The sequence below is a fragment of the Anthonomus grandis genome, chromosome 11 (genome assembly GCF_022605725.1).
Source record: "Anthonomus grandis grandis chromosome 11, icAntGran1.3, whole genome shotgun sequence".
Lineage (NCBI taxonomy): Eukaryota > Metazoa > Arthropoda > Insecta > Coleoptera > Curculionidae > Anthonomus > Anthonomus grandis.
In genome coordinates this window covers 12060507-12083364 of record NC_065556.1, presented here as the reverse complement: position 1 = coordinate 12083364, position 22858 = coordinate 12060507, and the positions used below count along the sequence as shown (strand labels likewise).

General features: G+C 32.3%; 1 protein-coding gene across 2 annotated transcripts in view; it reads right to left on the bottom strand.

Moving 5' to 3' along the window:
• Positions 1-22858, bottom strand: part of LOC126741886 (uncharacterized) — a 154377-nt gene that overhangs the window by 22981 nt on the left and 108538 nt on the right. The window contains exons 8-9 of one of the 2 annotated variants that reach the window (XM_050448351.1): positions 7028-7212; positions 6549-6744 (exon numbers count right to left, since the gene is read on the bottom strand). In XM_050448351.1, the coding sequence (XP_050304308.1) occupies positions 6549-6744; positions 7028-7212 (381 nt within the window). The remainder of the gene's footprint in view (positions 1-6548; positions 6745-7027; positions 7213-22858) is intronic. The other variant, XM_050448352.1, reaches the window with a different exon arrangement.

Genomic DNA, 22858 nt, shown 5'->3' with positions numbered 1-22858 from the left:
ATATGTGACATTTTAAATAATCCTTGTTTTTGATATTAGGGATATATTTATTCGTTTTTGTTTTTTAACTAATAATAAGATAATATATGTACAAATCTGACTGCCCAAACAGCATCATACGTCCTAGGTACGTAATTTTTGTGTTATATTTATGCTCATACGTTCATTGTTATAAAAATTACGTATTTAGTACGTACTTTTGGAAACGAAATTCGTACGTACATTAGTTACGTCTCGCGGACGCGATTCAGAGTAAACAGAAAAAAAAAAACTATTTGCGTGCTTTTTTGTTTTGATAGAAAAAGTCAACGAATTTGGTATAAATGAGACAACAACTGTCAAATCGAGATTTTCTCTTTCCAAAGGACTAACACCCTATAAATTTAGTTGATTTACATGTAGATCTGGTCAAAAAGTAATTAGGTATAGGATTTTTAAAACATTTAAAAACTATCGATAATGGAGTATTTGTCACAATAATATATGAAAATTATCAAGATCGGTCGCAAAGCCAACCCAGTGTTTTTGTTGCTCCCACTGACTATCAAATAAGTAATTGGCAACATGAAGGCGTTGACACTGTTGACAATGTTTAAGACAAGCGATAGATGCAAGAACCAACGCCCTTCTTTCAGTCAGCTAGGAAATATTGGCGTCATGGCTTGCTTATCCTTTTGTAATTAAAGTTTACACTCTTGTGAATTTAGGATTTATCAAAATTCGACTTATAACATTATCTTGTTACAATTGAATTTTGTTTTACTGTTCACTCAGTGATAGGAAGGATCTTTTACGATCTAGCCCAATTCATGGTAAGAGCATATTTATTAAATTTAGTAGTAGCAATGAATTACTTATTTGATAATTTGCTTATTTTAAAATCTTATTTTAAGGTGCAGCACTACTAGCAGGGATTGCAAGCACAAAGAAAATTGAAGAATATATTTCACAATAGTTGCGAAGAACAAATGATGTTTTTTTTGTATTATCCTAAACGTTTTTTTTCTGTTGTTTTGTTTTATATTTTTATATATTTTTTTGTGAGCAATATATTTTCAGTTTTTATAAATGAGTAATTTTTCTGCGGAATATATATACCTCCTATATACGTCCATAGTACGTAATACGTCTTTTAAGGTACGTACTGTATACGTACATTATGTCGTGGAGTATAAAATACGTCTTTAGTACGTATCTGTACTGTTTGGATGTGAGGTAGAGACGCATTGGAATATAATGTTTTATGAGTGATTGAAATCCCTAAAGTATGAGAAGTGTGAGAGTAAGACGAGTGAAGATTGAAACGGATTTAGAAGAGTTGGGTTATTAAATCAGAGAGTTTTTAGTATTCTAAATTAAATAGAGACAAATTTGAATTTTACAGTTTTAAAATCTTCTCTTAATTTATAGTTTATTAAGTGTGTGCAAGCGCAAATTGAGAATTTATTCCTCTTTCATTCTTTAAAACCATATAAATATCATATCAACTTATTAACAAGTTTAACGTCCTAAGAGTTAAATGGAAAGCAAGTACATGACAATTCATAGAACAAAAACATCTCTATATGATTTTTATTAGATATACTTGTAGTTACTATTCCTTAAAGACAACCTGAAAACTCTAATTTTTAAATTGCAAGGCCGAAACGACGAGATTCTGGAACAAAGCAGTTTTATTTAAGGTCATAAACGTGCTACACGTTCTCTCTATCATAGCAAATATTTTGATTAATTATAGTCAAAATTTGAGTGTGTAGAGTCCGCAGCCATAGCCTACTGATCATTTTTAGGTCTTGCGCATAAGTTAATAAGTGTTTTGAACGACAAAATCTGGCAAAGGGTTTAGTATTAAGGAATATTATAGCAATAAGGAAGAAAGGGGAAGAGAATATGGTAGTAAAGAATAATTGGTAATACCATCTTTTGTGCAAAAATTTTAAACCATCGTCAATTACATATCGATTCTTTTCTTAAGAGAATAAGGTTTGCAGTATCTAATTTTCTTTAAAAGATTACTGCTTAGTATACTTTAAAAGTGTTTTTTACAAATACTACAAAGTACTTCCACGAAGGAAATAACTGGTAGTAATGCGGTTGGCAATCTAGATATTTTAAGATATTAAAGAGAGTTTATTCCAAGAGTTATAGGAAAAGCAAGAGAAACGAATTGTATTTATTCGGTATTTGAATTCATGATTCTAGGAATTCATGAGGTATTCAAAAATGAATTATTCAAAAAGAATCTAGCATAATGAATACAGGTTGTTTCAGAACTATGAGATCAAACTTTTAAGGGTTGTTCAGTGCAACAGAAGAATCCATTGGAGTATAGGAACCCATGTCCGGAAATGAATATAGAATAAGAAATAAATAGGATCTGCTGCATTTAGTTTTACCTTTTGTACATGATACCATAACAACAATTGTTTAAAATCAACGCTTATCAATGTCAATTCTCAATGTCATGTTTAAAAATCTTATACATTACAATTTTTAAACATTTATTGCTAATAGAAAACTTTACCAATCAAGAATTGGCGGATATGCATTGGGCCTACGAAGCAACAAACTGCAACGCACGAGCAGCATCGCGGTTGTATCATAAACGTTATCCCGAACGACAGCATCCTGGATACAAAAAGTTTATTGCGGGTCATCGGCGGCTCGCTGAGACAGGCATGTTTAAGACCAAGATGCATGATGCTGGTGTTGCTCGAACCGTAAGAACGGTCGAATTTGAAGAAGAGGTGCTTCAGCGAGTTGCCGATGAACCATCCAATAGCAAACGTGACGTCGCTAAGAATATGAATACGAGTAACGCTTCTGTCTGGCGGGTACTACACGAGCAACAACTCCATCTTTACCACTTCCAAAAAGTTCAAGGTATGACTGCAGCCTAGAATTACCATCCTAGAGTTCAATTTTGTCGATGGCTTCTGGATCACATCATTGCACAACCAAATTTTTTACGATATGTTTTGTGGACCGATGAAGCCTCTTTCACAAGGAATAGCCATGTTTGGGACGAAGAAAATCCTTATGCAATTTTTCCAAGAAAACATCAGAATCGTTGGTCTGTCAACGTATGGGCAGGCATTGTTGATGATTATTTAATTGGGCCATACCTTTTACCGGAACGGTTAACAGGACCTATTTATCTGCGTTTCTTGGAGGAAGTTCTCCCAGAACTCCTTGAAAATGTTCCACTAAACGTTAAACAATGTGGTTTCAGCATGATGGAGCGCCGGCTCACTTTGCTGTACAAGTACGCGAGTATTTGGGTCAGCGGCTTGGGCACCGTTGGATTGCCAGAGGTGGAGCAGTTTTTGGCCTCCTAGGTCACCCGATTTAACGTCGCTCGATTTTTTCTTGTGGAAACATGTAAAGTCTTTAGTCTACGAAACTCCAGTAGAATTAGAGCTAGACTTAATTGGACGAATAACAGCAGCATTTGAAATCATTCAAAACGAGGATCAAATTTTTAGTGTTGTCCGCCGAAATCATGTTAAGGTTGGAGGAAGACATTTTGAACAATTGTTGTGATGATATCATATACAAAAGGTAAAAATAAATGCATCAGATCCTATTTAGGTAATTAATATTTTTTTCTAAATTTAAACGCGTCTTAGGACCGTAGTGACGTAGTGACACATTTCCGGACATGGGTTCCTATACTCAAATGGATTCTACTATTGCACTGAACAACCCCTAGAAGTTTGATCCCATAGTTCTGAAACACCCTATATAGGCTGCAAGATAATATTAACTTCGATGACCTTAGAATTTTTTCCAGCTTTCTTGGAATTTGGATATAATTTTCTATTTACTTCTTGATATTTCTTTTAGATTTCGTAATAATATATCATCTTATTCAATTTTACAGAAAGTTTCGTTTTTTATTGATAACGTTACTAACAAGTATTCATTAACGCTATCATCCTCTTAAAACTTTTATCTGTTATATCAAATTAATACAAAAATTAATTACACTGTCTTCTGTCATTAGCCTATAATCACAAGGTGATAAAGTCCTTTGAGGCCTTATTTGAAGAGCTTTATTAACTAATACAGAAGAAAATGATTAATCAATTACTTACAGCTTAATAAGTCAAATAGGAAACAATAAGGATCTAGAAGCGCGTATAAATAAACAACACTTAAGCAGCTTATTGAGAGACATTGGCCGAATCAATATACTTATGTTATGTTCACAAAGCTTTAAAAGTGTCCCAAATTTAAGTTAGAAGTACAATGCGTATTGGCACTAAAATAGCGCCATTGCATTTAAAATACTAGTTAATACGCTTTTGTTCTTTGCTGATGTAAGACTTTCTATTTTAATTGTAATTAGGACTATATTGCATGAAAATATGGGAAAGGAATGATGTAAGAACAAACTCAGTACCTTAAGTGATAAATATAGTACTCAATTACTAGTTTATAAATAAGGTATCCACAATTGACTTAGTCACTAGAGAGCAAAGGGCTTGCTTAGGACAATTATTCATAAAAAGTCACCAGACTATAAAGATGCGGAATTTTATGAAGCAGTGAAAACAGTAAAACCAAAAACTAAATTTATTTAAAACTTTTATCCAAGAGGGTAAATATTTTTCCCAGCAGAGAAAAGCAAAACAGCAAATTAACGTATTAATATAATTATCCAAAAAAGAAGATATTAAAGAAGTATGGAAATATGCAAGATACGTCAAAGATTAGGAATTGAGAAAATATGCTTTATTTATAAAGAGGGTAGTAGTGGATTTAGTGTGAGTGAACTACTGAAAAAGGTTACACAGTGAAATGTGCATGCTGTAAATGTATTAAACGTGAAATAAAATTTTAAAACTATGCAATACTGAGACCTAAAACAAGATCAAGAAGACTAGTATTTTACTTAACTATTCCCATAACTATAACTATAGAAGTATGTGAATACTTCTATGTTTCAATGAGTTACTATCTAACAATATCCTTCTTAAATAGATACTACAAATTACTCCAAGTCAAATACGAAAGTCCGGCAAGGCAAATCGATTTGCATTTTTACATGTGACATGAGCTCGAAAAAGTAATCGCTGATAAACCGCATGAATGATTAGTATTTCAGCCTAAAAAAAGCGGCTGTAGACAAACAGCATAGATGTAAAGTATCGTTCCTAGCTAAAATGAATAAGTATAATCTACAATAATGTAATTTAAACGATGGTCCAAAATTATATGTTAACTACTGAATAATGACAATTCTCTGAATCTAAATCTTGTAGTTCAGTCTACAAGATTTAAATCTACATGTCTAAAAGAGTAAATGAGATGCTTTCGTACCTAACAATAGTGCGGACGCGTCAAAGAATGGAGATACACATCAGGTCAGAAGTTTCGAAACTGTTGTAAAATATAAATGACTGATTTGTGGATTGAAGATTGAAAATCGTTTTTTTATATTCGATTCTTTAATGTGGGAGTTAAAACTAAAAAAAACGGAATATAAACAAACCAAGAAGACACACTACAATTTTACATATGAATGTCGACCTGAACTGAATTACTAAAATTGGTTAGTAGCTTTGTTCCACCAATGGCGGCTGCTCCATAAGGTCATTGGGTCCCTAAAAGAAGTCTGAAAAACTGTATCTACTGTAGAATTAAAAACGATAGGAGAAACTTTAAATGACCAACCGTCATAAATTTTACTTCCAAAAGTAAAAAGATATCTATAAAAAAAGAACAAAATTACTCTCTTTTAGAAAGAATTTTACAGAAAAAATAATAATACCTGGAACACTAAAAATTACATCAATTCCCTGAAGGGAAGGAAAGATTTCCAATTCACAAAATTATCAACCATTAATTTTATAGTAGTTGCTTTTATCTTATCTAATGCTTTAACGAAATATAATTATAAAACTTATTAAATTTAAAAGTGTTAACAAACAAATAACGAAATTGTAAATAATAACCCACAAAAGGACATAGTTTTTTGCCAGTACAAATCTGTTTATTTGCATGTCATAAATTCAGTTATATAATTAAGAAATAAATTATCCACTGGGAGTTCCCATCTGTCAGTCGCGGTACTTTAAGTCGAGCAGACACGCTTTAATTTTTAAAAAACCTGCATGCTATTAATGCATTTACTTAAGCTTTAATGCATATTAAAAAGGTACGATATCTGATACCTTCATTAAGTGGATTAAGCGTATCGAAAAATTGTTAACTTTCTTTCTTCGCTAAGTTTTATGCTGACTTAATTACCATTAATCGTGAGCGACTTCCGGTGATATTGCTTTTGTCCCCCATCGGACATAATCGGACACTATATCTAAAGTTGATTAATTATTTTCACATAACTTACATATTTTACTTTCGATTATGTCATGTAAAACAAAGTGCAATAACGAATGAGTTCTTTAGCATAATCGAACGGAAAGTACTGTGTTCTACCTGAAAGTTGTAGGTAATTATCTTGGGCTTTAATCTTCAGTTCGTTTATTTTGCTTGCGCATATGTTAAGAAGTTCATACGAACGTTATATTAAATATTCTTACCTAAATGTCTGTTGTAACTGTTAGGATTAAAAAGATCCTCCGGTGTATAAACGTGGAATCTGAATGGCAAAAATATCTTCACATTTGGTTTTTCAATCAGCAGCGCCCTGTCCACTTCTCTGGCATTTTTCAATTGACTGATACAAACGGCATCTGCTCTGGTTTCATTACAAATTGCGTCCAAAGGATTAAGTACCTAATTGGGGGTAACAATTTTCTATATACATAATTTACAATATGTACAACATTTTGTAAAACTATAATTTAAAAAAACTTATTGCTTAGCTATTTACAGCAATACATTTTTTCATTTTTGATATCTTAAATTAAAGCTAAACCTTAAAAAATAACCTTAAATTTATCTTTAAAGCAAAGCAATTTTGAATATTAAGATCCTTTGTGGTTCTTTTTTATATACATGTGGGTACTTTATAAAATTGCCGATAAAATAAAGAAAATTTTTTTGCATGAATACTCACCACTCCCTGTGGAATACCGAAGTCATAAGTAGGTGCTTGGGTGAATGGAGTATATGGTCCCTTGTAGTATCTCAAAATAGCCAATTGCTGCACCCTTCTGATACCACATTCTCCTAAGCCTCTCACTTGGATCCAGTAAGCTCCTACTGATTGGTCCGCGTTGATCACAAAATCGTATCTTTCTCCTAAAATAAAAAAAGAGATATTTGAAATAGAGGTAAGTAAAAGCGTAAATAAAGTTTTTTCCTTTTTTTATTGTTTTTTCTATATTTAAGGGTTTTTTTTTTGTAATTAGCCTTAAACAAAACCAAATAACTAAAACACTAATAATTTATAATGTATAAAATTATAAAATTCCATGAGCTTGAATAGTTCCAACCAGCTGATTTATGACTCGAATGGTATATCATAATACTAATATTTTCTGGTGAAGAAATAGTCTTTACTTGCAGTGGAGTTCTAGATTAAGGCAAAATGAAAATCCTGCAGTCTTCCTCCATTTATTTATTAAACACTCAGTTTTTTAAAATTTCCGACACGTTTCGGACACAGTGGTGTCCATCATCAGAGGATACTAAAAGGAAATAGTTCTGAACAAAAAACAAAAAGACAAACAGATAGAAAAACTTACAAAGGTTTAAAATTGGTATCAGATATACGCCCCGTGGTTTGATTCCATGTCAAAAAACCCTCTATTTATTATTATTGTTTTTTTATTTTATTATTTTTAATTTTATTTGTTTACATTCTGTTGTTGACAAGGACCGAATACTATGATAAAAAACATACTAAACTCAAACGTAGGTGACTTCTATGGGAGAAGTTCTATAAGAACCATGGAACCCGATGGTGTGTTACTAAAATTTTTTGGTGAAAGCAAAAGGAAAGCAGAGGGCTCATAGAGAACATATTAGATGGTGTGGTTAACATAATTATTAGTACGTTGTGAAGAAGGGAAGCAACGGGTTAGTAATATATAAAAGAAATTGTAAAGGGCAAGATTGATGTACTTGATCATTAACACAGTAATGATATTTGTTTTGTGTAGCTTTATTTATTTCGATTATTTCCAACAGATCTAGTTTATTGCTTTTCCGGCAGAAATGTAAAAGCTGTTAGTATAAACATGTCTTGCGAAGTTAGATTTGATGCTTGTAGGGCAAATATTTCGGTCTTGCTCTTCCTAATCTCTCTACAATGTTTGATACGAGTAGAAAATCCTCTACCTGTCCAATGTAAAATGCATTGCCATTAGGTCTTTGCCTCTAAAAATACTATGGTACTTTTAGAACTTCTCCCATAGATGTCACCTATGTTTGAGTTTAGTATATTTTTTAGCATAGTATGCGGTTCTTGTCAACAACAGAATGTAAACAAATAAAATTTAAAATAATAAAAGAAAAAAAATAATAATAATAAATAGAGGGGTTTTTGACATGGAATCAAACCCTGAAGCATATATCTGATACCAATTTTAAACCTTTTTAAGTGTACCCTATATTAATTTTTTAATTTTTTTTCTGTCTGTTTGTCTTTTTTTTTGTTTAGAACTATTTCCTTTTAGTATCCCCTGATGATGGACATCACTGTGTCCGAAACATGTCGGGAATTTAAAAAAAAAACTTAATGTTTAATAAATAAGTGGAGGAAAACTGCAGGATTTTCATTTTACCTTAATATTTTTTGGTTAGGAATGTTCTTTATTCTTATTCCTTTAGTATTTAAAATATAGTAGTAGATACCAAATGTAATACATAGTGTGAAGATATAATTTATTACGACACTAATATCTTTGGCTGATTCACAATTAAAGGGTGTTTTAATAAGAACTCAAGATTTAAATTGCGCGCCATCTTTGACAGCCATAATGTCACATGATTTTGACGTGACAGATCGAAGGTTGACAGATGGGAGTTAGATAACATGGAACATTAACGAATTTAATAAATATACCTGGACTGGGATTCTAAAATTACGATTCGACACGATTACTCGATATGACTGATTCTAAATAAAATTTTCAATCGTGAGTGTCTTGCGGTTTGCCTAGTTTTTAACGATTTGTCGACGACACGCTTGGATTTATCGTATGCACCAGACGATAGAGTTTGTTCCTTATTTAATACGTGCATAATGTATCAGCACCTTTTTTTTAAATGTATTTGTTTCATTGATTGCTTATCAATAGTCATACCAGATTTTCATTTGTACATCAAGAAGCTTTCTTAAACGCAACAACTAAAAGATCTAATTCGACCCTATTTTCTACAACCTTTTGTTAATAATAAAGGCAGAGGAAGTAGAGTTACCATTGATCGGGCAGTTTTAGTTTGTCAAGTTTGTATGCCATAGATTGTTACCAAAGAATCATTGGACAAAATTTTAATTTTGGAATTAGCGAAACTATTGCACGTCGTTGGATCCATAAAATTACTGAAATTATTGACAATCAGCTTGCTGGCCGATTCATTAATTTTCCAAATATAAGAGATGAGAGACAAATTATTAAATTAACATTTATGGAGAGATCCAATTTCACTGGTGTTATAGGTCCTATTGATCACTCATATATGTTGCCATATTAAAACCAAAAGTGGATGAACACAACAAGTTTTTGTAATTTTCCATGAATTCAATTATTATTTCCCAATGGATAGTCGTGGTTTTAAACGATATTTTTTTATTTAAAAAAAATAATATAGGCATATATTTAAATAAAAAAACACGGAGGCAAAAAAAATTAACAAAATAAATTAAAAAATCTTGGTGTTTATCAATATAAAAGACTTGTCTTTTTCATTTCCATCTGTCAAATATTAAGGAAAATAATAAATATATACTAAGAACCTAAATCAAATCGAATATAACGAGTTTAACCGACGATTGAAATTTAGAATCACTTTTCTCAGATCGAGTCGTGATTTTAGAATCCCAGCCCTGGACTGCCAATGCATATGGCCACGATACCCAAAAATGACCACTGCCTGGTGGACGCCATTTTAATAGTGGTTTGATGTTGGTCACTCTGAACATTGTTGCCAACAAAAAATATATTAAATGACAATAATGAAGTTGACGACGCTGACGTTTGACGTGTGTGTAACTGTGTATAGCAGATTGCCTAGTTTTTGGCGATTTGTAAATGACACTTGGGTATATCGTCGGCAACAGGCGATGTAGCTTCCTCCTTATTTAATACGTGAATTATGTATCACCATTCTTATTTAAACGTCACTGTTTCTCAAAACCGAATTGTAGTGAATTCATTCTGTCTGTATTGCTTATGACAGAATAATATATAGAGTTGTTTATTTTTACTATATAAACCCTTGCTAATTACAAACCCTCATAAAATCATCTATATTTTGATTATTTTGATTTTTATATATGGTTGTACCTATTAAGGAGGAAACACTATACATACATAGAAGGAAAATAAAAGTCGTACTAGTAAAAATAGAAAGAAAATGCAAATGTTTTTAACTGAATTTGTTAAGTAAATTCAAGCAAAAATTTAAATGAAGATCCTCACTTTTATGGTATTAGGATTTATAAGATTCGAGTTTAAGTTTAGATTTATAAGATTTAAGATTATTAGAATAATAAAACAAAAATTTTAAAGTGCATGCATCTATCCCAAGTTAATTGAAACTTTGTCTCATTTTAGGTGAGGATTACTTTCTTTCATAAATTTTAACGAAATTCTTAAAGTACAAGAAAAACCACAGATCTAAGGCAACTATCTTAAATTCTTAACTAAATGTAACTTTCTATTTTGTATTTTTGTCAATATAACCTCTCAAAAACGTTGATTGTTTTGTTTCAATTAGCACAACTAAAATATGTCAAAGTGACTAACATCGAAAGGACATAATCATGCAAAATGGCGGCCCCCTAGTAGTGGTCATTTACTTTTCATTGAATTGGTAGTCCAGGTATATTTATTAAGTTCGTGAATACATAGTGTTAAGATATAATTTATTACGACATTGACAGTCATAATTCTACTTCCAGAAGTCTGAAGGCATTAATTCCTTCAGACTTCTGGATTTGGGGCTATTTAAATTCACAGGTTTATGTCAATAAGTCTGCAACCATCGAAGCATTGAAAGTCAAAATTTCCGTCACAGGTATACGATAACGTTATTCAAAATTTCGTCAAAAAGATACGCACATGCCAGCAAAGCCGTGGCGGCAATATACAAAATATTTTATTTTATACATAATTCCCAAAAGTATATTTTCAAAATCAATTAATAATTCAATACTTTGCTACACAAAAACGTGTTTTTTTAAACACTGAGTTCTTGCGCTGTTTTTGAAACACCCTGTTTAGTTCATCTGACTGGTATATAGTATTTATGTACTGTTTTGGTTTTTATTCTAGCTTTGATAAGAGTTTGCATTGCATATTTTAAACGTAAGTAAGGTCTGCTGCCTTAAGATCTTTCTAGGATAGAGTCCTTTAGTGCTAGCGGTATAACGGCAATTCTTGCAAAATACTGCATTTTGTGATACCAAGATGCCACTTGGGACAGATGTTCTTTAGAACTGTTTAAAAGATTTGGCCCGAAGAACACTCGAAATTTTCCGTGTGGGTAGATTTTAGAGGGGGTGGGGGGTTAAAATTAAAAAAAAAATCAAATATTAAATTTACCCTAGAGGCGAGATCTGGGTGTCAATTTCATATAATTTGAACTGAAGGAATTTAATGGTAGTAGCAAAAATGCCATACAGATGCTGGCATTTTTAAAAAATGGCCGACTTTTCATTGAATTTTATCTTTAACGTAAACCGGGTCGTGTAAGGTGTCTAGACTTATGTTTTTGGGGTCAGGAAATTCATTTATGGCATTAAAAATAACCTACGGTTATCCAAAATGGACGCTATGTACCATAAGCGATTTTCAGCTAGATAACTCATGCATTATAACCAATGCAAAATGTTAAATTTTATCACGTGGAGTCAAACCCCGGTAAAATTTCCCGCGAAACGGCCGAAAAAGTATCAAACAATAATATTGTGATACCCTTTAAAAACATTGACAGTGCTCCGTGACCCCTGCGCGATTCCTATTATTGAGATTGAGGCCTACATTCGATCTTCATTTATTGCCAATCATGGTGTGAGATGCGTGGATATTGCATGGGACTTGTACCTACAGAATAGCCTAAAACATGCCACCCGTTCTGCTCGTGGTATTGGAGTGCGCCGTGTAAATCTTCCCGAAAAGGGTAAATAAACAAACTTTACATAAAAGATTCCGGCCTTAAGGTTTTCTGAAAAATAAGATTCAAATTTTTTATCTACTCATAGATAAACTGCCTTTTGACTGGACAGACTATTTACGCAACGATACTAATAAGGAAGATCTATTTCGATTTTTGAGTCGTACGCTTCTCATCAAATTTAAAGACATTCAGCTTGTGACGAATGTTGACTCCACAATTGTGGCATCACATTCCGACTTGACAACTCTCAACGGAGTTTCTTGCTTGAATATGGAAGAGGATGACGGAAGAATAGTGTTACACTTGCAAGTGAGTTCATTCCATTATCAAAAAAGTTTCACAATAAAATATAAGCTAAAGAGGTAAGAAAAAAAGGGCATAACCCACTTATTATTGCAGAACGCCATCGAGAATGCAACCCACAAACCGAAATTAGTCCGATCGTATATGCGGAGAGAAATTCACCATAAAACTGTATAGCGTATGCACATCGGAATCAAATGAGGTAAGACTATTTTATCTTTGAATGTACTGGGAAAATAGTACACAGTAAATTAAACATTTATTTTTCAGGATTCACGTCCAGTTATAAATAAGGTGAGAAAGCAGATGTTTGCTTCAGACGATAAACACCTAGCTTCAATTCCTCCAACACGCGCTGCATTGGAGGAGCACATAAAGAGAGCAGCGTATGTCGCTGGTCACATCTGGGGCTGTGCAAATCTTGTAAAGGAAAATTGCACAAGTCCTGAAGGATGGGGATGGACTCTTGTTCTTGAGGTCAATCATTGGAAGGTTTTGTGGTCCAAGTTGCCACAGGTTTGGAAGGCAGTTCGTGCTTTAGATAGATGTGGCTACGTGACAGGCTGCCAAACACTTCGGTGCAGCTGCCGGCGACAGGGACTGCCATATTCCCCTGCATGCCAAACATGTATGGGGGATTGCTCAAATAAAGGGTAAATTTATTGAATATTTCCGATACAATCTACTACCGAACCTCCTATATTTATTTTTATGTGCAATTTGTTTTAGTGGGAATAACGCCGAAAAAAAAAGGGACGTACTTGGCGATAGTTCATAGTTTAGTAGTTTATAATTTAGATACTTCATATTTCTGTACCTACATTTTTATACCGTCCCTTATATTTACTTTTTATATTAAACCTTATATTTTTGTGTTATTTGTTGCTGTTGTTTATTTTTATTTGTTAATGTGTATTTTTACGTTGTTTTTATGGGATAAAAATACATAAATATATATAATAAAATATTATTACAGTCTTTCATATACAATATTATAAATGAACTCCTTGACCCGGAAAACATAAGTTTAGACACCTCACACGACTCGGTTTTGGTTAAAGACAAAATTCAATCAAAAGTCGGCCATTTTTTAAAAATGGCGGCTTTTGACAGACTTCCAGTATCTGCATTACATTTTTGGGAAGATTATTAACTTGCTTGGGTTCAAATTATATGAAATTGACACCCAGATCTCGCCGCTAGGATAAATTAATTTTTTTCAAATTTTTTTTCTTAATTTTTACCCCCACTCCCCTAAAAATCTACCCACACGGAAAATCTCGAGTGTTCTTCGGGCCAAATCGTCTAAATGGTTCTAAGGAACATCTGTACCAAGTGGCACCTTGGTATCAAAAAATGCAGTATCTTTTGGCGTACCGCTAATACTACTTGTATTGGTAAAATTTGTAAGAATTTCAACACGTATTTTTACATTAAAAATACTTATCTTTCTAACTTGTAAATTCGATATTTAAAACGAAGGAAGACTTGCTGCACAAATATCTTTCCAACAATATAATCCCTAATTATGAAAAAAAAATTCTCATTTAGACGATCTAAACATAGTAAACACGTTTACTTAATAAGAGGGATGTTTTAGGCAAACCTGAGTCTAATATTTTTTCTCTAATCTTGGCCGATCAAGCTCATCATTAAGATCACTTTATTCCTATTTATGAAATGAAATATGGTATCCTCACTCGTATCACAATTATTTAAATATTTGTGATGTTGTTTTCAAAACTTGTGCCTATGCTAAACAAATGGCATGACGTACTAAAAGTGCCTAAGAATAAGTTGAGAACTAAAACGCAATTTAACTTACTGAATTTAAAAAAAACATATTTCAGTTGTTTAACTAATTTAATATAAGTGGTGAAATATTATTCTACTAATCTGCCTCTGAGACTTTAACTGCGATGAGCATTGGAGCTAGGAATAAGTATTACAAACCCCATCTATAACGAAGTGTTTTTGAAATCCACATACATGTAATAAACCCCATTTTCAACGAACATTTTTACAATATCTTGGACAATCATTTGTTTTAAGATCAGTCGACCACCTCCTAATTTGAATAGAAAACCCGCTATAATCTACTTCCAATATATTTTTATGAACTTACACTAAAATAATTAAGAAGAGAAATGATGTGAGTGCTATGGCAGTTCTTAAGCCTAAAGCTGTTACAGATTATCTAAATAGTCCTTTTCAGATCGGTAAATAGATCCTACAGGAATTGCTCAGCTAGACGCCTGGACTTATTAAATTAATTTACTTATTTTTGATTTTATCCCACAAACACAAAACGACACATAGGGTAAAGTCATGTGCTAATTTAGAACGTCATCCGGAAACCGAACGTGCAAGTAATCTTGTTGTTAAAAACACTTTAATCTTATTTAAGTTAGAAATGTCCTTTATTGTGTTATCCTTTAGTGTTATTTTAAGTTATGTGGTTATAGAAAGTAACTCAATATTTTTGTTAGAACGAAAAAAGGTATTTGATTTGTTTAACCGCTGTGCTTCTTGTATCTGCATCTGAGATCTTATTTTTTTTAAATAAGTTGCAGAGATATAGAACGAGTTAGAGGAAAAAAAGGATGGAATAGACTAGGAATTTTTTTTATTAATTTATTATAATAGATGGTAAAGGTTGTTTACTTTGAGTTACTGGGCAAAATGGAAAAAATTGTTGTGTTTGCCGGACTGAGCGAAATATTATGAGTTTGGTTTTTGGGTAGCTCAAAAGCTACAAAAGCAATTTTCCAATAGGTGTATTTAGGCATACTATACAATATTTAGGCAGATATTTGATTGGGCTTTTAAAAATAAAACTTATATTTCCAAAAAACATAGAAAATGGTTTTCAGAAGAGTTAGTCAAAGCTTAGAAATAATTATTTCCTACTTGTATTTGTATTAATTTTTCGCTAAATGTATGATTATGTAAATATGATTTTTCCTATTATGAAAGTGGGAAATCAAGGCGCAATGCATTTTATGCATTGCCTAAATTTATTGCCACGAAAATTGGATCTTTTCAGAGGAAAACATTTTGAATGTGGTCCATAAAATTAAAAACTCGTTTTGTGGCTAATACCAAAGTCGTTCGGCATCCTCGTAAGGGTCGTCGGGAATATATTGCTATTGTTGGATACGATGTGACTGAAAACCCAAAAATTTGTATTGCACTAATTAGGTGTTATTTTGACTCAGACATATAATATTGGAATCAAATGGAGAAATAGGTTAGCCGAGATATTTCATTAGTTAGATTTCGATTAACTTTTTATAGGAATTAAAATTCAGCGACTAATAATAGCGTTTTCCAGTAGATAAGGGAACAAAAAGTATATTTTTCAATAAAAAATTTTATCTGTTTTGGTGATAAGGCACATTTTTACGATAAGGGCTTCGCATGTATGCTTAATTGCCGTATTTGCAGATTGGGAAATCTAAGACAGGTCGTTGACTGAATGTTGACTAGTTGGTGAGAAGATGTATGGACATCGAATATAACGAGAATGATATCCTGATTTATTCCGCTAAGTATTAAGACGTTTCTCCAAACAGACAACATCATGCTGCATGAGTCACGTCGATCGTTTATCTAATTTCATCTTTCATAATTGTAATGAACATAAAAGGTAAAATAATAATTCGTTTCATAAATGTCAATCGCCTTTTTTTATAAATACCGTTTTAAATATGGAAATTCAAATTGAATCACCATACTTGTGCCAATCAAATATGACACGACTTAATAGTTTCAACACCCGTTAAGTTAACCTCTGGTATAATTAAAATAAAAAATCAATCTTAAAAATTCGCGGGCGTGGTTTTTCAGCGGATATAGCATGACAAAAGCGGTCGCCAGCGGATAATTATTGATCAAACAGTAATTTCATTGCACAAATTATAATGATTATTGCAAAAATACCGAAGGTCTCATAAATAATGATTTAATGCGCTAAAAGCAATCACTAATTAATTAATAATGTGGCGATTATTAGCGTTAAGTTGTAAGTAAATTATTATGAAGAAAAGAGTCGCGTGTTGCGATATTTTATGATATACATTTTAATTATTCATATTTCTATAATTATAGTAATTTTATATGATACGTAAAGGAAAATTTCTTTAAACCAATGGTGTTAAACTTCTCGTTCAAGTTCATCATCTTTATAATAATTTTGTTTTATAAATCTATTAATATTGTACTTTTACCGTATTTTTTTCACGAATCAGTAATTTCTAAAATACATCTATTTAATTACAGGCGCAAGGATCTAATTAAGGCTCCGCTACATATCCTTTCGAGAAACTACGGGGAAGCGGTGAGGAACGCGGAAGATATTATTTATTTAATTTTATATTGTGGCCGTCAAAGCAAAGACATCTTGAAACGGAAAATGTTATAATCAAAGGCTATAATAAAATTAAACTATTTTGTTTTAAAATGCTCTACAAAGGCGCTACACCTTTTTTTGGGCAATGTAACTTAAAAAAAATCAAATCAAAATAAAACAAAATTCACCATCAGGTTTGTTGGATGCCATCTATTCTCATAAAATATGATGGGGAGTCTACTATAATGTTTTAACCTTTGAAGTATGACAATATTAAATTGAAAAATGCATATCTTTCTAGACTCTTACTACTCTATATGAGTTATAAGTATGTATCAATCTTTTATCTAAACTATTAAAAAAATAACAAAAAGAGCAACGATATCCAAAAAAAAAAAAATTTAATCTCCAAAAGTTACTTCCAGCAATTTGCTCGAGTTTTCACAATGTGCCCAAAAAGCTGAGCATTTGAAAACTTCATTTAAGACTCGAAGAAACGAAATTGTGTCTTCTATTTAAGATACTGGAGAAAGATTAGTTGATTAATGAATCTGAATCGCTAACCTATATAAACAAAATAAGACTGTATTGGGCATAAGTAAAAAAGATTAAAATTCATCTCTTTCAATGCAGTCTCTTTTGAAGCAATAACTTTTAATCAAGTCAGAGACATTATTCCAGAACTCAAAAAATAAGAGCAGCCAAACTATATATGTGTTAAATGTTAAACTAATTAAGTCTATAAAAAATCTAATTGTTACACCACTCACAAAATAATAAATATTTATCTTCAAAAGAGTATATTTTCTGATGTCTTAGGTGACAAATTTTAAAAAGGGTGATATTAACCCATTTACGCCTACCGTCCTTTTAAAAGGATTTCAAAAAGAAACCTGTATTTTTCTGATTCAGCTGACGGTTTGAAGATGTCGCCAGTGTCACATTATATTTAGTTAACATCTTAAACAAGGTCAATCGCGATTGTTAGGATTTTGTTAATTTTTGGATCGATAGTGACGAATAAAACACGCTGTGTTTCTAGTGATTTTGCAATGAGTGACTCACGGTAAGATCTGTTAAAACTCGTTTATTTTTTCGTTCTTGTTTTGATTGTTTTTAACAAATAATATAACATACTGACCTTTTTATATATTTGTGGTTATGTTTCACACTTCTTGATCAATCCAGGAGCGTTCAATTTAACGAGTCCTTTTAAAAGGACGGTAGGATTATATACTACTATGTGGTTTTTTACAGGTATTGGAAAAAGCCACTAACCATGGCAGAAATCTTAGAGGAATTGGAGAATGACTCTACGTTGGATATTCCTACAGGCATTACAATTTTTCCACCCGAAAATGCCAACGAAAACTGCGATGCCGATGAAGATTCTGGGGCTGAAGACAATGTAGTACCAAATAATTTACCCGGAGTGCAACTAAGGGCCCCGGCGGAAATTGAATTTGACGTAGAAAGTGAAGACGACTGGAACAGTGATAACGATCTACTACTGTCCACTTTTGTTGAAAGGCGACCTAAACACATAAAGACGTTTGACTATACTCTCAATAAAGATTTAGAGTCTACGCAATGGCAATCAGTTCAAACTGCACAAAGCAATCGCTCCCCTGGAAATATTTTCAAGTTGTTCTTTGATGAGAACTTGGTAGGAGAAATTGTCAATTTTACCAATATTTATGCACAGTAAAAAAACCGCCCCGGTAACGTTACTGCAGACGAGATGTACTGCTTCATAGGGATGTTACTTGTCAGTGGATATACAACTGTGGATATACCGCTATTTCCAGAGATAGATTTCAATTCATAATGAGTAATCTTCATTGCAGTGATAATACTTCCCTTGATAGAAAAGTCAAGTACTCTAAACTGCGTCCTCTTTTCAAGAGCCTAAATAAAAAATTTTTTGATTATGCCCCAGTTGAAGAGAATCACAGCCTTGATGAGGCCAAGATACCGTATTTTGGGAGACATAGCGGTAAGCAATTTATTCGAGGTAAGCCTATAAGGTGGGGGCATAAATTTTGGGTAGGTACCCTACGCCTTGGATACATTGTTTATTTTGATCCCTACCAAGGTGCGTCGACAAAAATTCCGGACAAATATAAACACCTGGGTTTGGGAGCGTCAGTTGTTCTCCAATATGCAGATGTTTTACAGAAAATGCCTTACCAGCCCTTTCACATATTTTTTGACAATTTTTTTGTTAATATGTAGGAGCTAAAATTGAGGAACATCAAGGCAACTGGTACTATACGTGAAAACCGGATCCCACAATCTCCATTTAGCAATGCGGCAGTTCTGAAGAAAAATACACGAGGTACATTTGAATGGGGTATTGCCGATAATGAAATCGCATTATGCAAATGGAATGACAACAGCGTTGTTACTTTAGCCACCAATGCATGTTCAGTTTTGCCAGTAAATAAGGTCAAACGATTTTCACAGGCTGAAAAAAAGCATGTTTATATAGATCAGCCTCAATTGATCAAGGCATACAACGAAAATATGTGAGGTGTAGACCGTAGTGACCAAAACATAAGCCAATATAGAATTTCAGTACGAGGTAAAAAGTGGTATTTTCCGTTATTTTCCCACTGTGTAGACATGGCCTCACAAAACTCGCGGCAACTCCATAGGAATAATGGTGGTACTCTTGACCAACTTCAGTTTAGAAGGGACCTAGGGACACAGCTGCTGGAAACGTACAGGAAAACAACTAAGAGAGGACCTTCGAAATTGCCAAAAACTGCATTCCAATTCTCACGTTACGATAGACTAAATCATTTAGTTACATATCACGAGAGTCAGCGGAAATGTGCTGTGTGCCACAAAAAAGCAAATTTTGTGTGCCAAAAATGTGAAGTTGGTCTTCACCCAAAAAACTGTTTTGTGGACTATCATACAAATTTGTTTTTAAGTTTAAATTTTAAGTATTTTGCTAAGCATTTTGTAAGATATATAAACATATTTTTAAGTCTTTACTTATTTTTCTAATAGTAGCCCTTTATCCTACCGTCCTTTTAAAAGGACCGCCGTTTTTTCCAAAACTGGAAATTGAAAAAAAATCATGATTTTTTCTCGACTTATGGGACCTTCTATTGACCATTTTTAAGAAAAAAATATACAAATTCGGAAAAATATAGTTTCTGGGTTAAATGGGTTAATAAAGCGGAAAACTAAAGACCAATATCATTGTTGCGTATAATATCAAAAATCTTTGATTAGAAAATGGTAGATTTATTTTTATTTAGCAAATAGGCTAAAGCAGGGCAGTGTGATCGGCAGAGGGAGTAATAGATGCAGTTCTGCCTTAAGGCTCGATACTGGGACCAATTATATTTCTAATATATATAAATGAATTGCCTGCAAGCAACAATATGTTCGATTTGCTCTATTTGATGATACCACTATAGTTGAATCAGAATACAAAGGAACTGGAAGTTTCAGTATCTAGGGATGCACAGGTGAAGGCTGAACTTTGGTTCTATACATACAGGCTAGTGTTAAAAGAAAATAAGACCTAGCAGATACAGATATAGGTATAAATATATGTTTTTAGGAGCCTATCGAAAGATGTATCGCATGAGATACTGCGCAATACCTATTTTGCCCTCGTTTAGACACACTTATCCTATGGGATCTTGGCATGGGGTCAGCCATGAGGGCTCATGGATTATTTGCACTGCAGAGAAGGATTATTGGCTGGTTTCGATTACCAGGGTGATTGTAAACAGGCTTTGGTACATTGTCAAATTCTAACACTACTATGTCTACATATTTTTAAAAAAATTGTTATATATAAAGAAAAGCAACAATTATTTAACACATGATAAATAATTTTTTACAAAAGTGAAGTCTATTTTAATAATAGTTTTACTTCATTAGAGGAGTACATTGAATTTAGATTTTTAAAGGTATATAACAGGTATATTTTGAACTAATATTCTATGAATCTAGCTTATAAGTTGGTCCAGATAAATATTTGATATTGCCTGACATATGTACACAATTTTTGTAGTTTACATAAAAAAAAGTATGAGTCTAATTCTTGAATCACAAAAAAAAAGTTAGACTTGATCATCTGGGTTTTTCCCATTCTCAGTAAAAGTAAGTCTTGATCATGAAATTCAAATAGTAGACAAGGAAGGTAGTTTTAATGCTATTTATATTACAATCTGAAGAAAACCACTTTTTAAGGTTTCCTAATATAAATAATAAACATTTTATTGTTTTTAAATAGTAAAAATAATTTATTTAAGGATAATGGCAAATAATCAGCTAAGAATTTTCGCAGTAGAGAGAGATGATTGATTGATATTTCTACTACTTTTAAAATTTATTCATAAGTAGGGCATATTTCAAAAACTCCTGTGATGAAAAAGCACAAAAATTGTGAAACTGTCAGTAGCTAAGTATATAATCAGAATTTATACCTAAAAATGGTATTACAAATCAAATAATATTACATATCAATTTAATTGAATCATATTTTCTATGTTGTGATATTTACAAAAATGATGCATTACTTGAACGTGTAATGAGAATAATAAGTTGATCCTTATACAAACAGAGGTTTGCAAGAAAATTGACAACAGTTCTAAAAGTCGTGAGATTATTCTTAAAAACAGATAGAGAGTATTAATAAATATAGACATAAGCATATAATAGACTATATATAGGGATCTGATTATTATTGTAGAATGATAGCCATATTTAATTCTATGCATAGAAGCAGGAAAAAGTTTGAAGTTCCCAAGTAAAAATTTTCAGTCACCTAAGTTGAGATTACTCTTAGCTTCCTAGTTGCAACGTTTTCAGTGCAAAATTTAGTTGGTTTTGCAACGACATTTATTTTCGACCAAACTTCGACGTATTGCACCTGTATCGCAATTGTTGTAAAACTCTGCTCTTTTTACAACGTATTTTTTGACTATAGATGGTAGCAGTAGTAATTTACACTTAAAACAACGACGTGCAGACGTGTACAAGTTTTCGAATCAAGAACCCAGTAAGAACAACGTTACCTTATCGTTAGCGAATGGGTATTACATGACCTGATCGTCTGTGTTAAGCATTTTTCGCTGTAGAGGGAGCTTTTTGACATGTTAAGAGTTTTAGGAAGAAGATGAAAAACAAAGGTAGAGAGAATAAGAGGAAGAAAAAATATTCAATTCAACATAACCTACTTAATCTATACTATTGGGATTTATTATTTTCGTTTTGCTTTAAGAAATGATATAAGAGATAAAAAGACTTTATATATTCTGCAACTTACTACAGACGCAAAAAAAAACTTGCAATGGAAGCAAAAATGCTTACAACTAGCTTACCTGAAGTTGATATGGATTATGTAGAATCAATGGAAGTGGCGGAAGATAGCAGTGAAAAGGTTTGTATTAAATTTTAAATATTTAAAGTTTAAGATACTGGGTTTACTTTTTGTAAATGGTTTCCTTCATGGTTCTTATATCCTACTTTATAGCCTTTCTTAGAAACTAACCAGTTTAAAAACAATGGTAAATTTTAGAAAGTTTTATTTCTTAGGATTTATATAGCAGAAGCAGCAATGAGAACTCAGAATGTAATGTTAACATTACATTCTGAGTTTATATTTTTCGAGAGCTTATGAATTTTTTTGTAAAAGTTAAAGTTTTTGTTTATTAAAGTTTGTAAAAAAACGTGCTGCATACGCGCAACAAACTGCAAACAATAATTGAAATATTAAAATTTTAGGTTAGGTCCATCCGTTCTTCTCTTGCTTCAGGCCAACCAGGGACAACGACAGCGGGTTTCTTATGTAATTCGCTATAAATTCAGGCCGCGCGTGTTATTTAGGGCTAAAATAACATCTTTTCACAGGAAACCATGTTCCGTTTATAAATTAAGTGCTTGTAAATCTTTCAAAAAGGGGTATATTACCCGTAT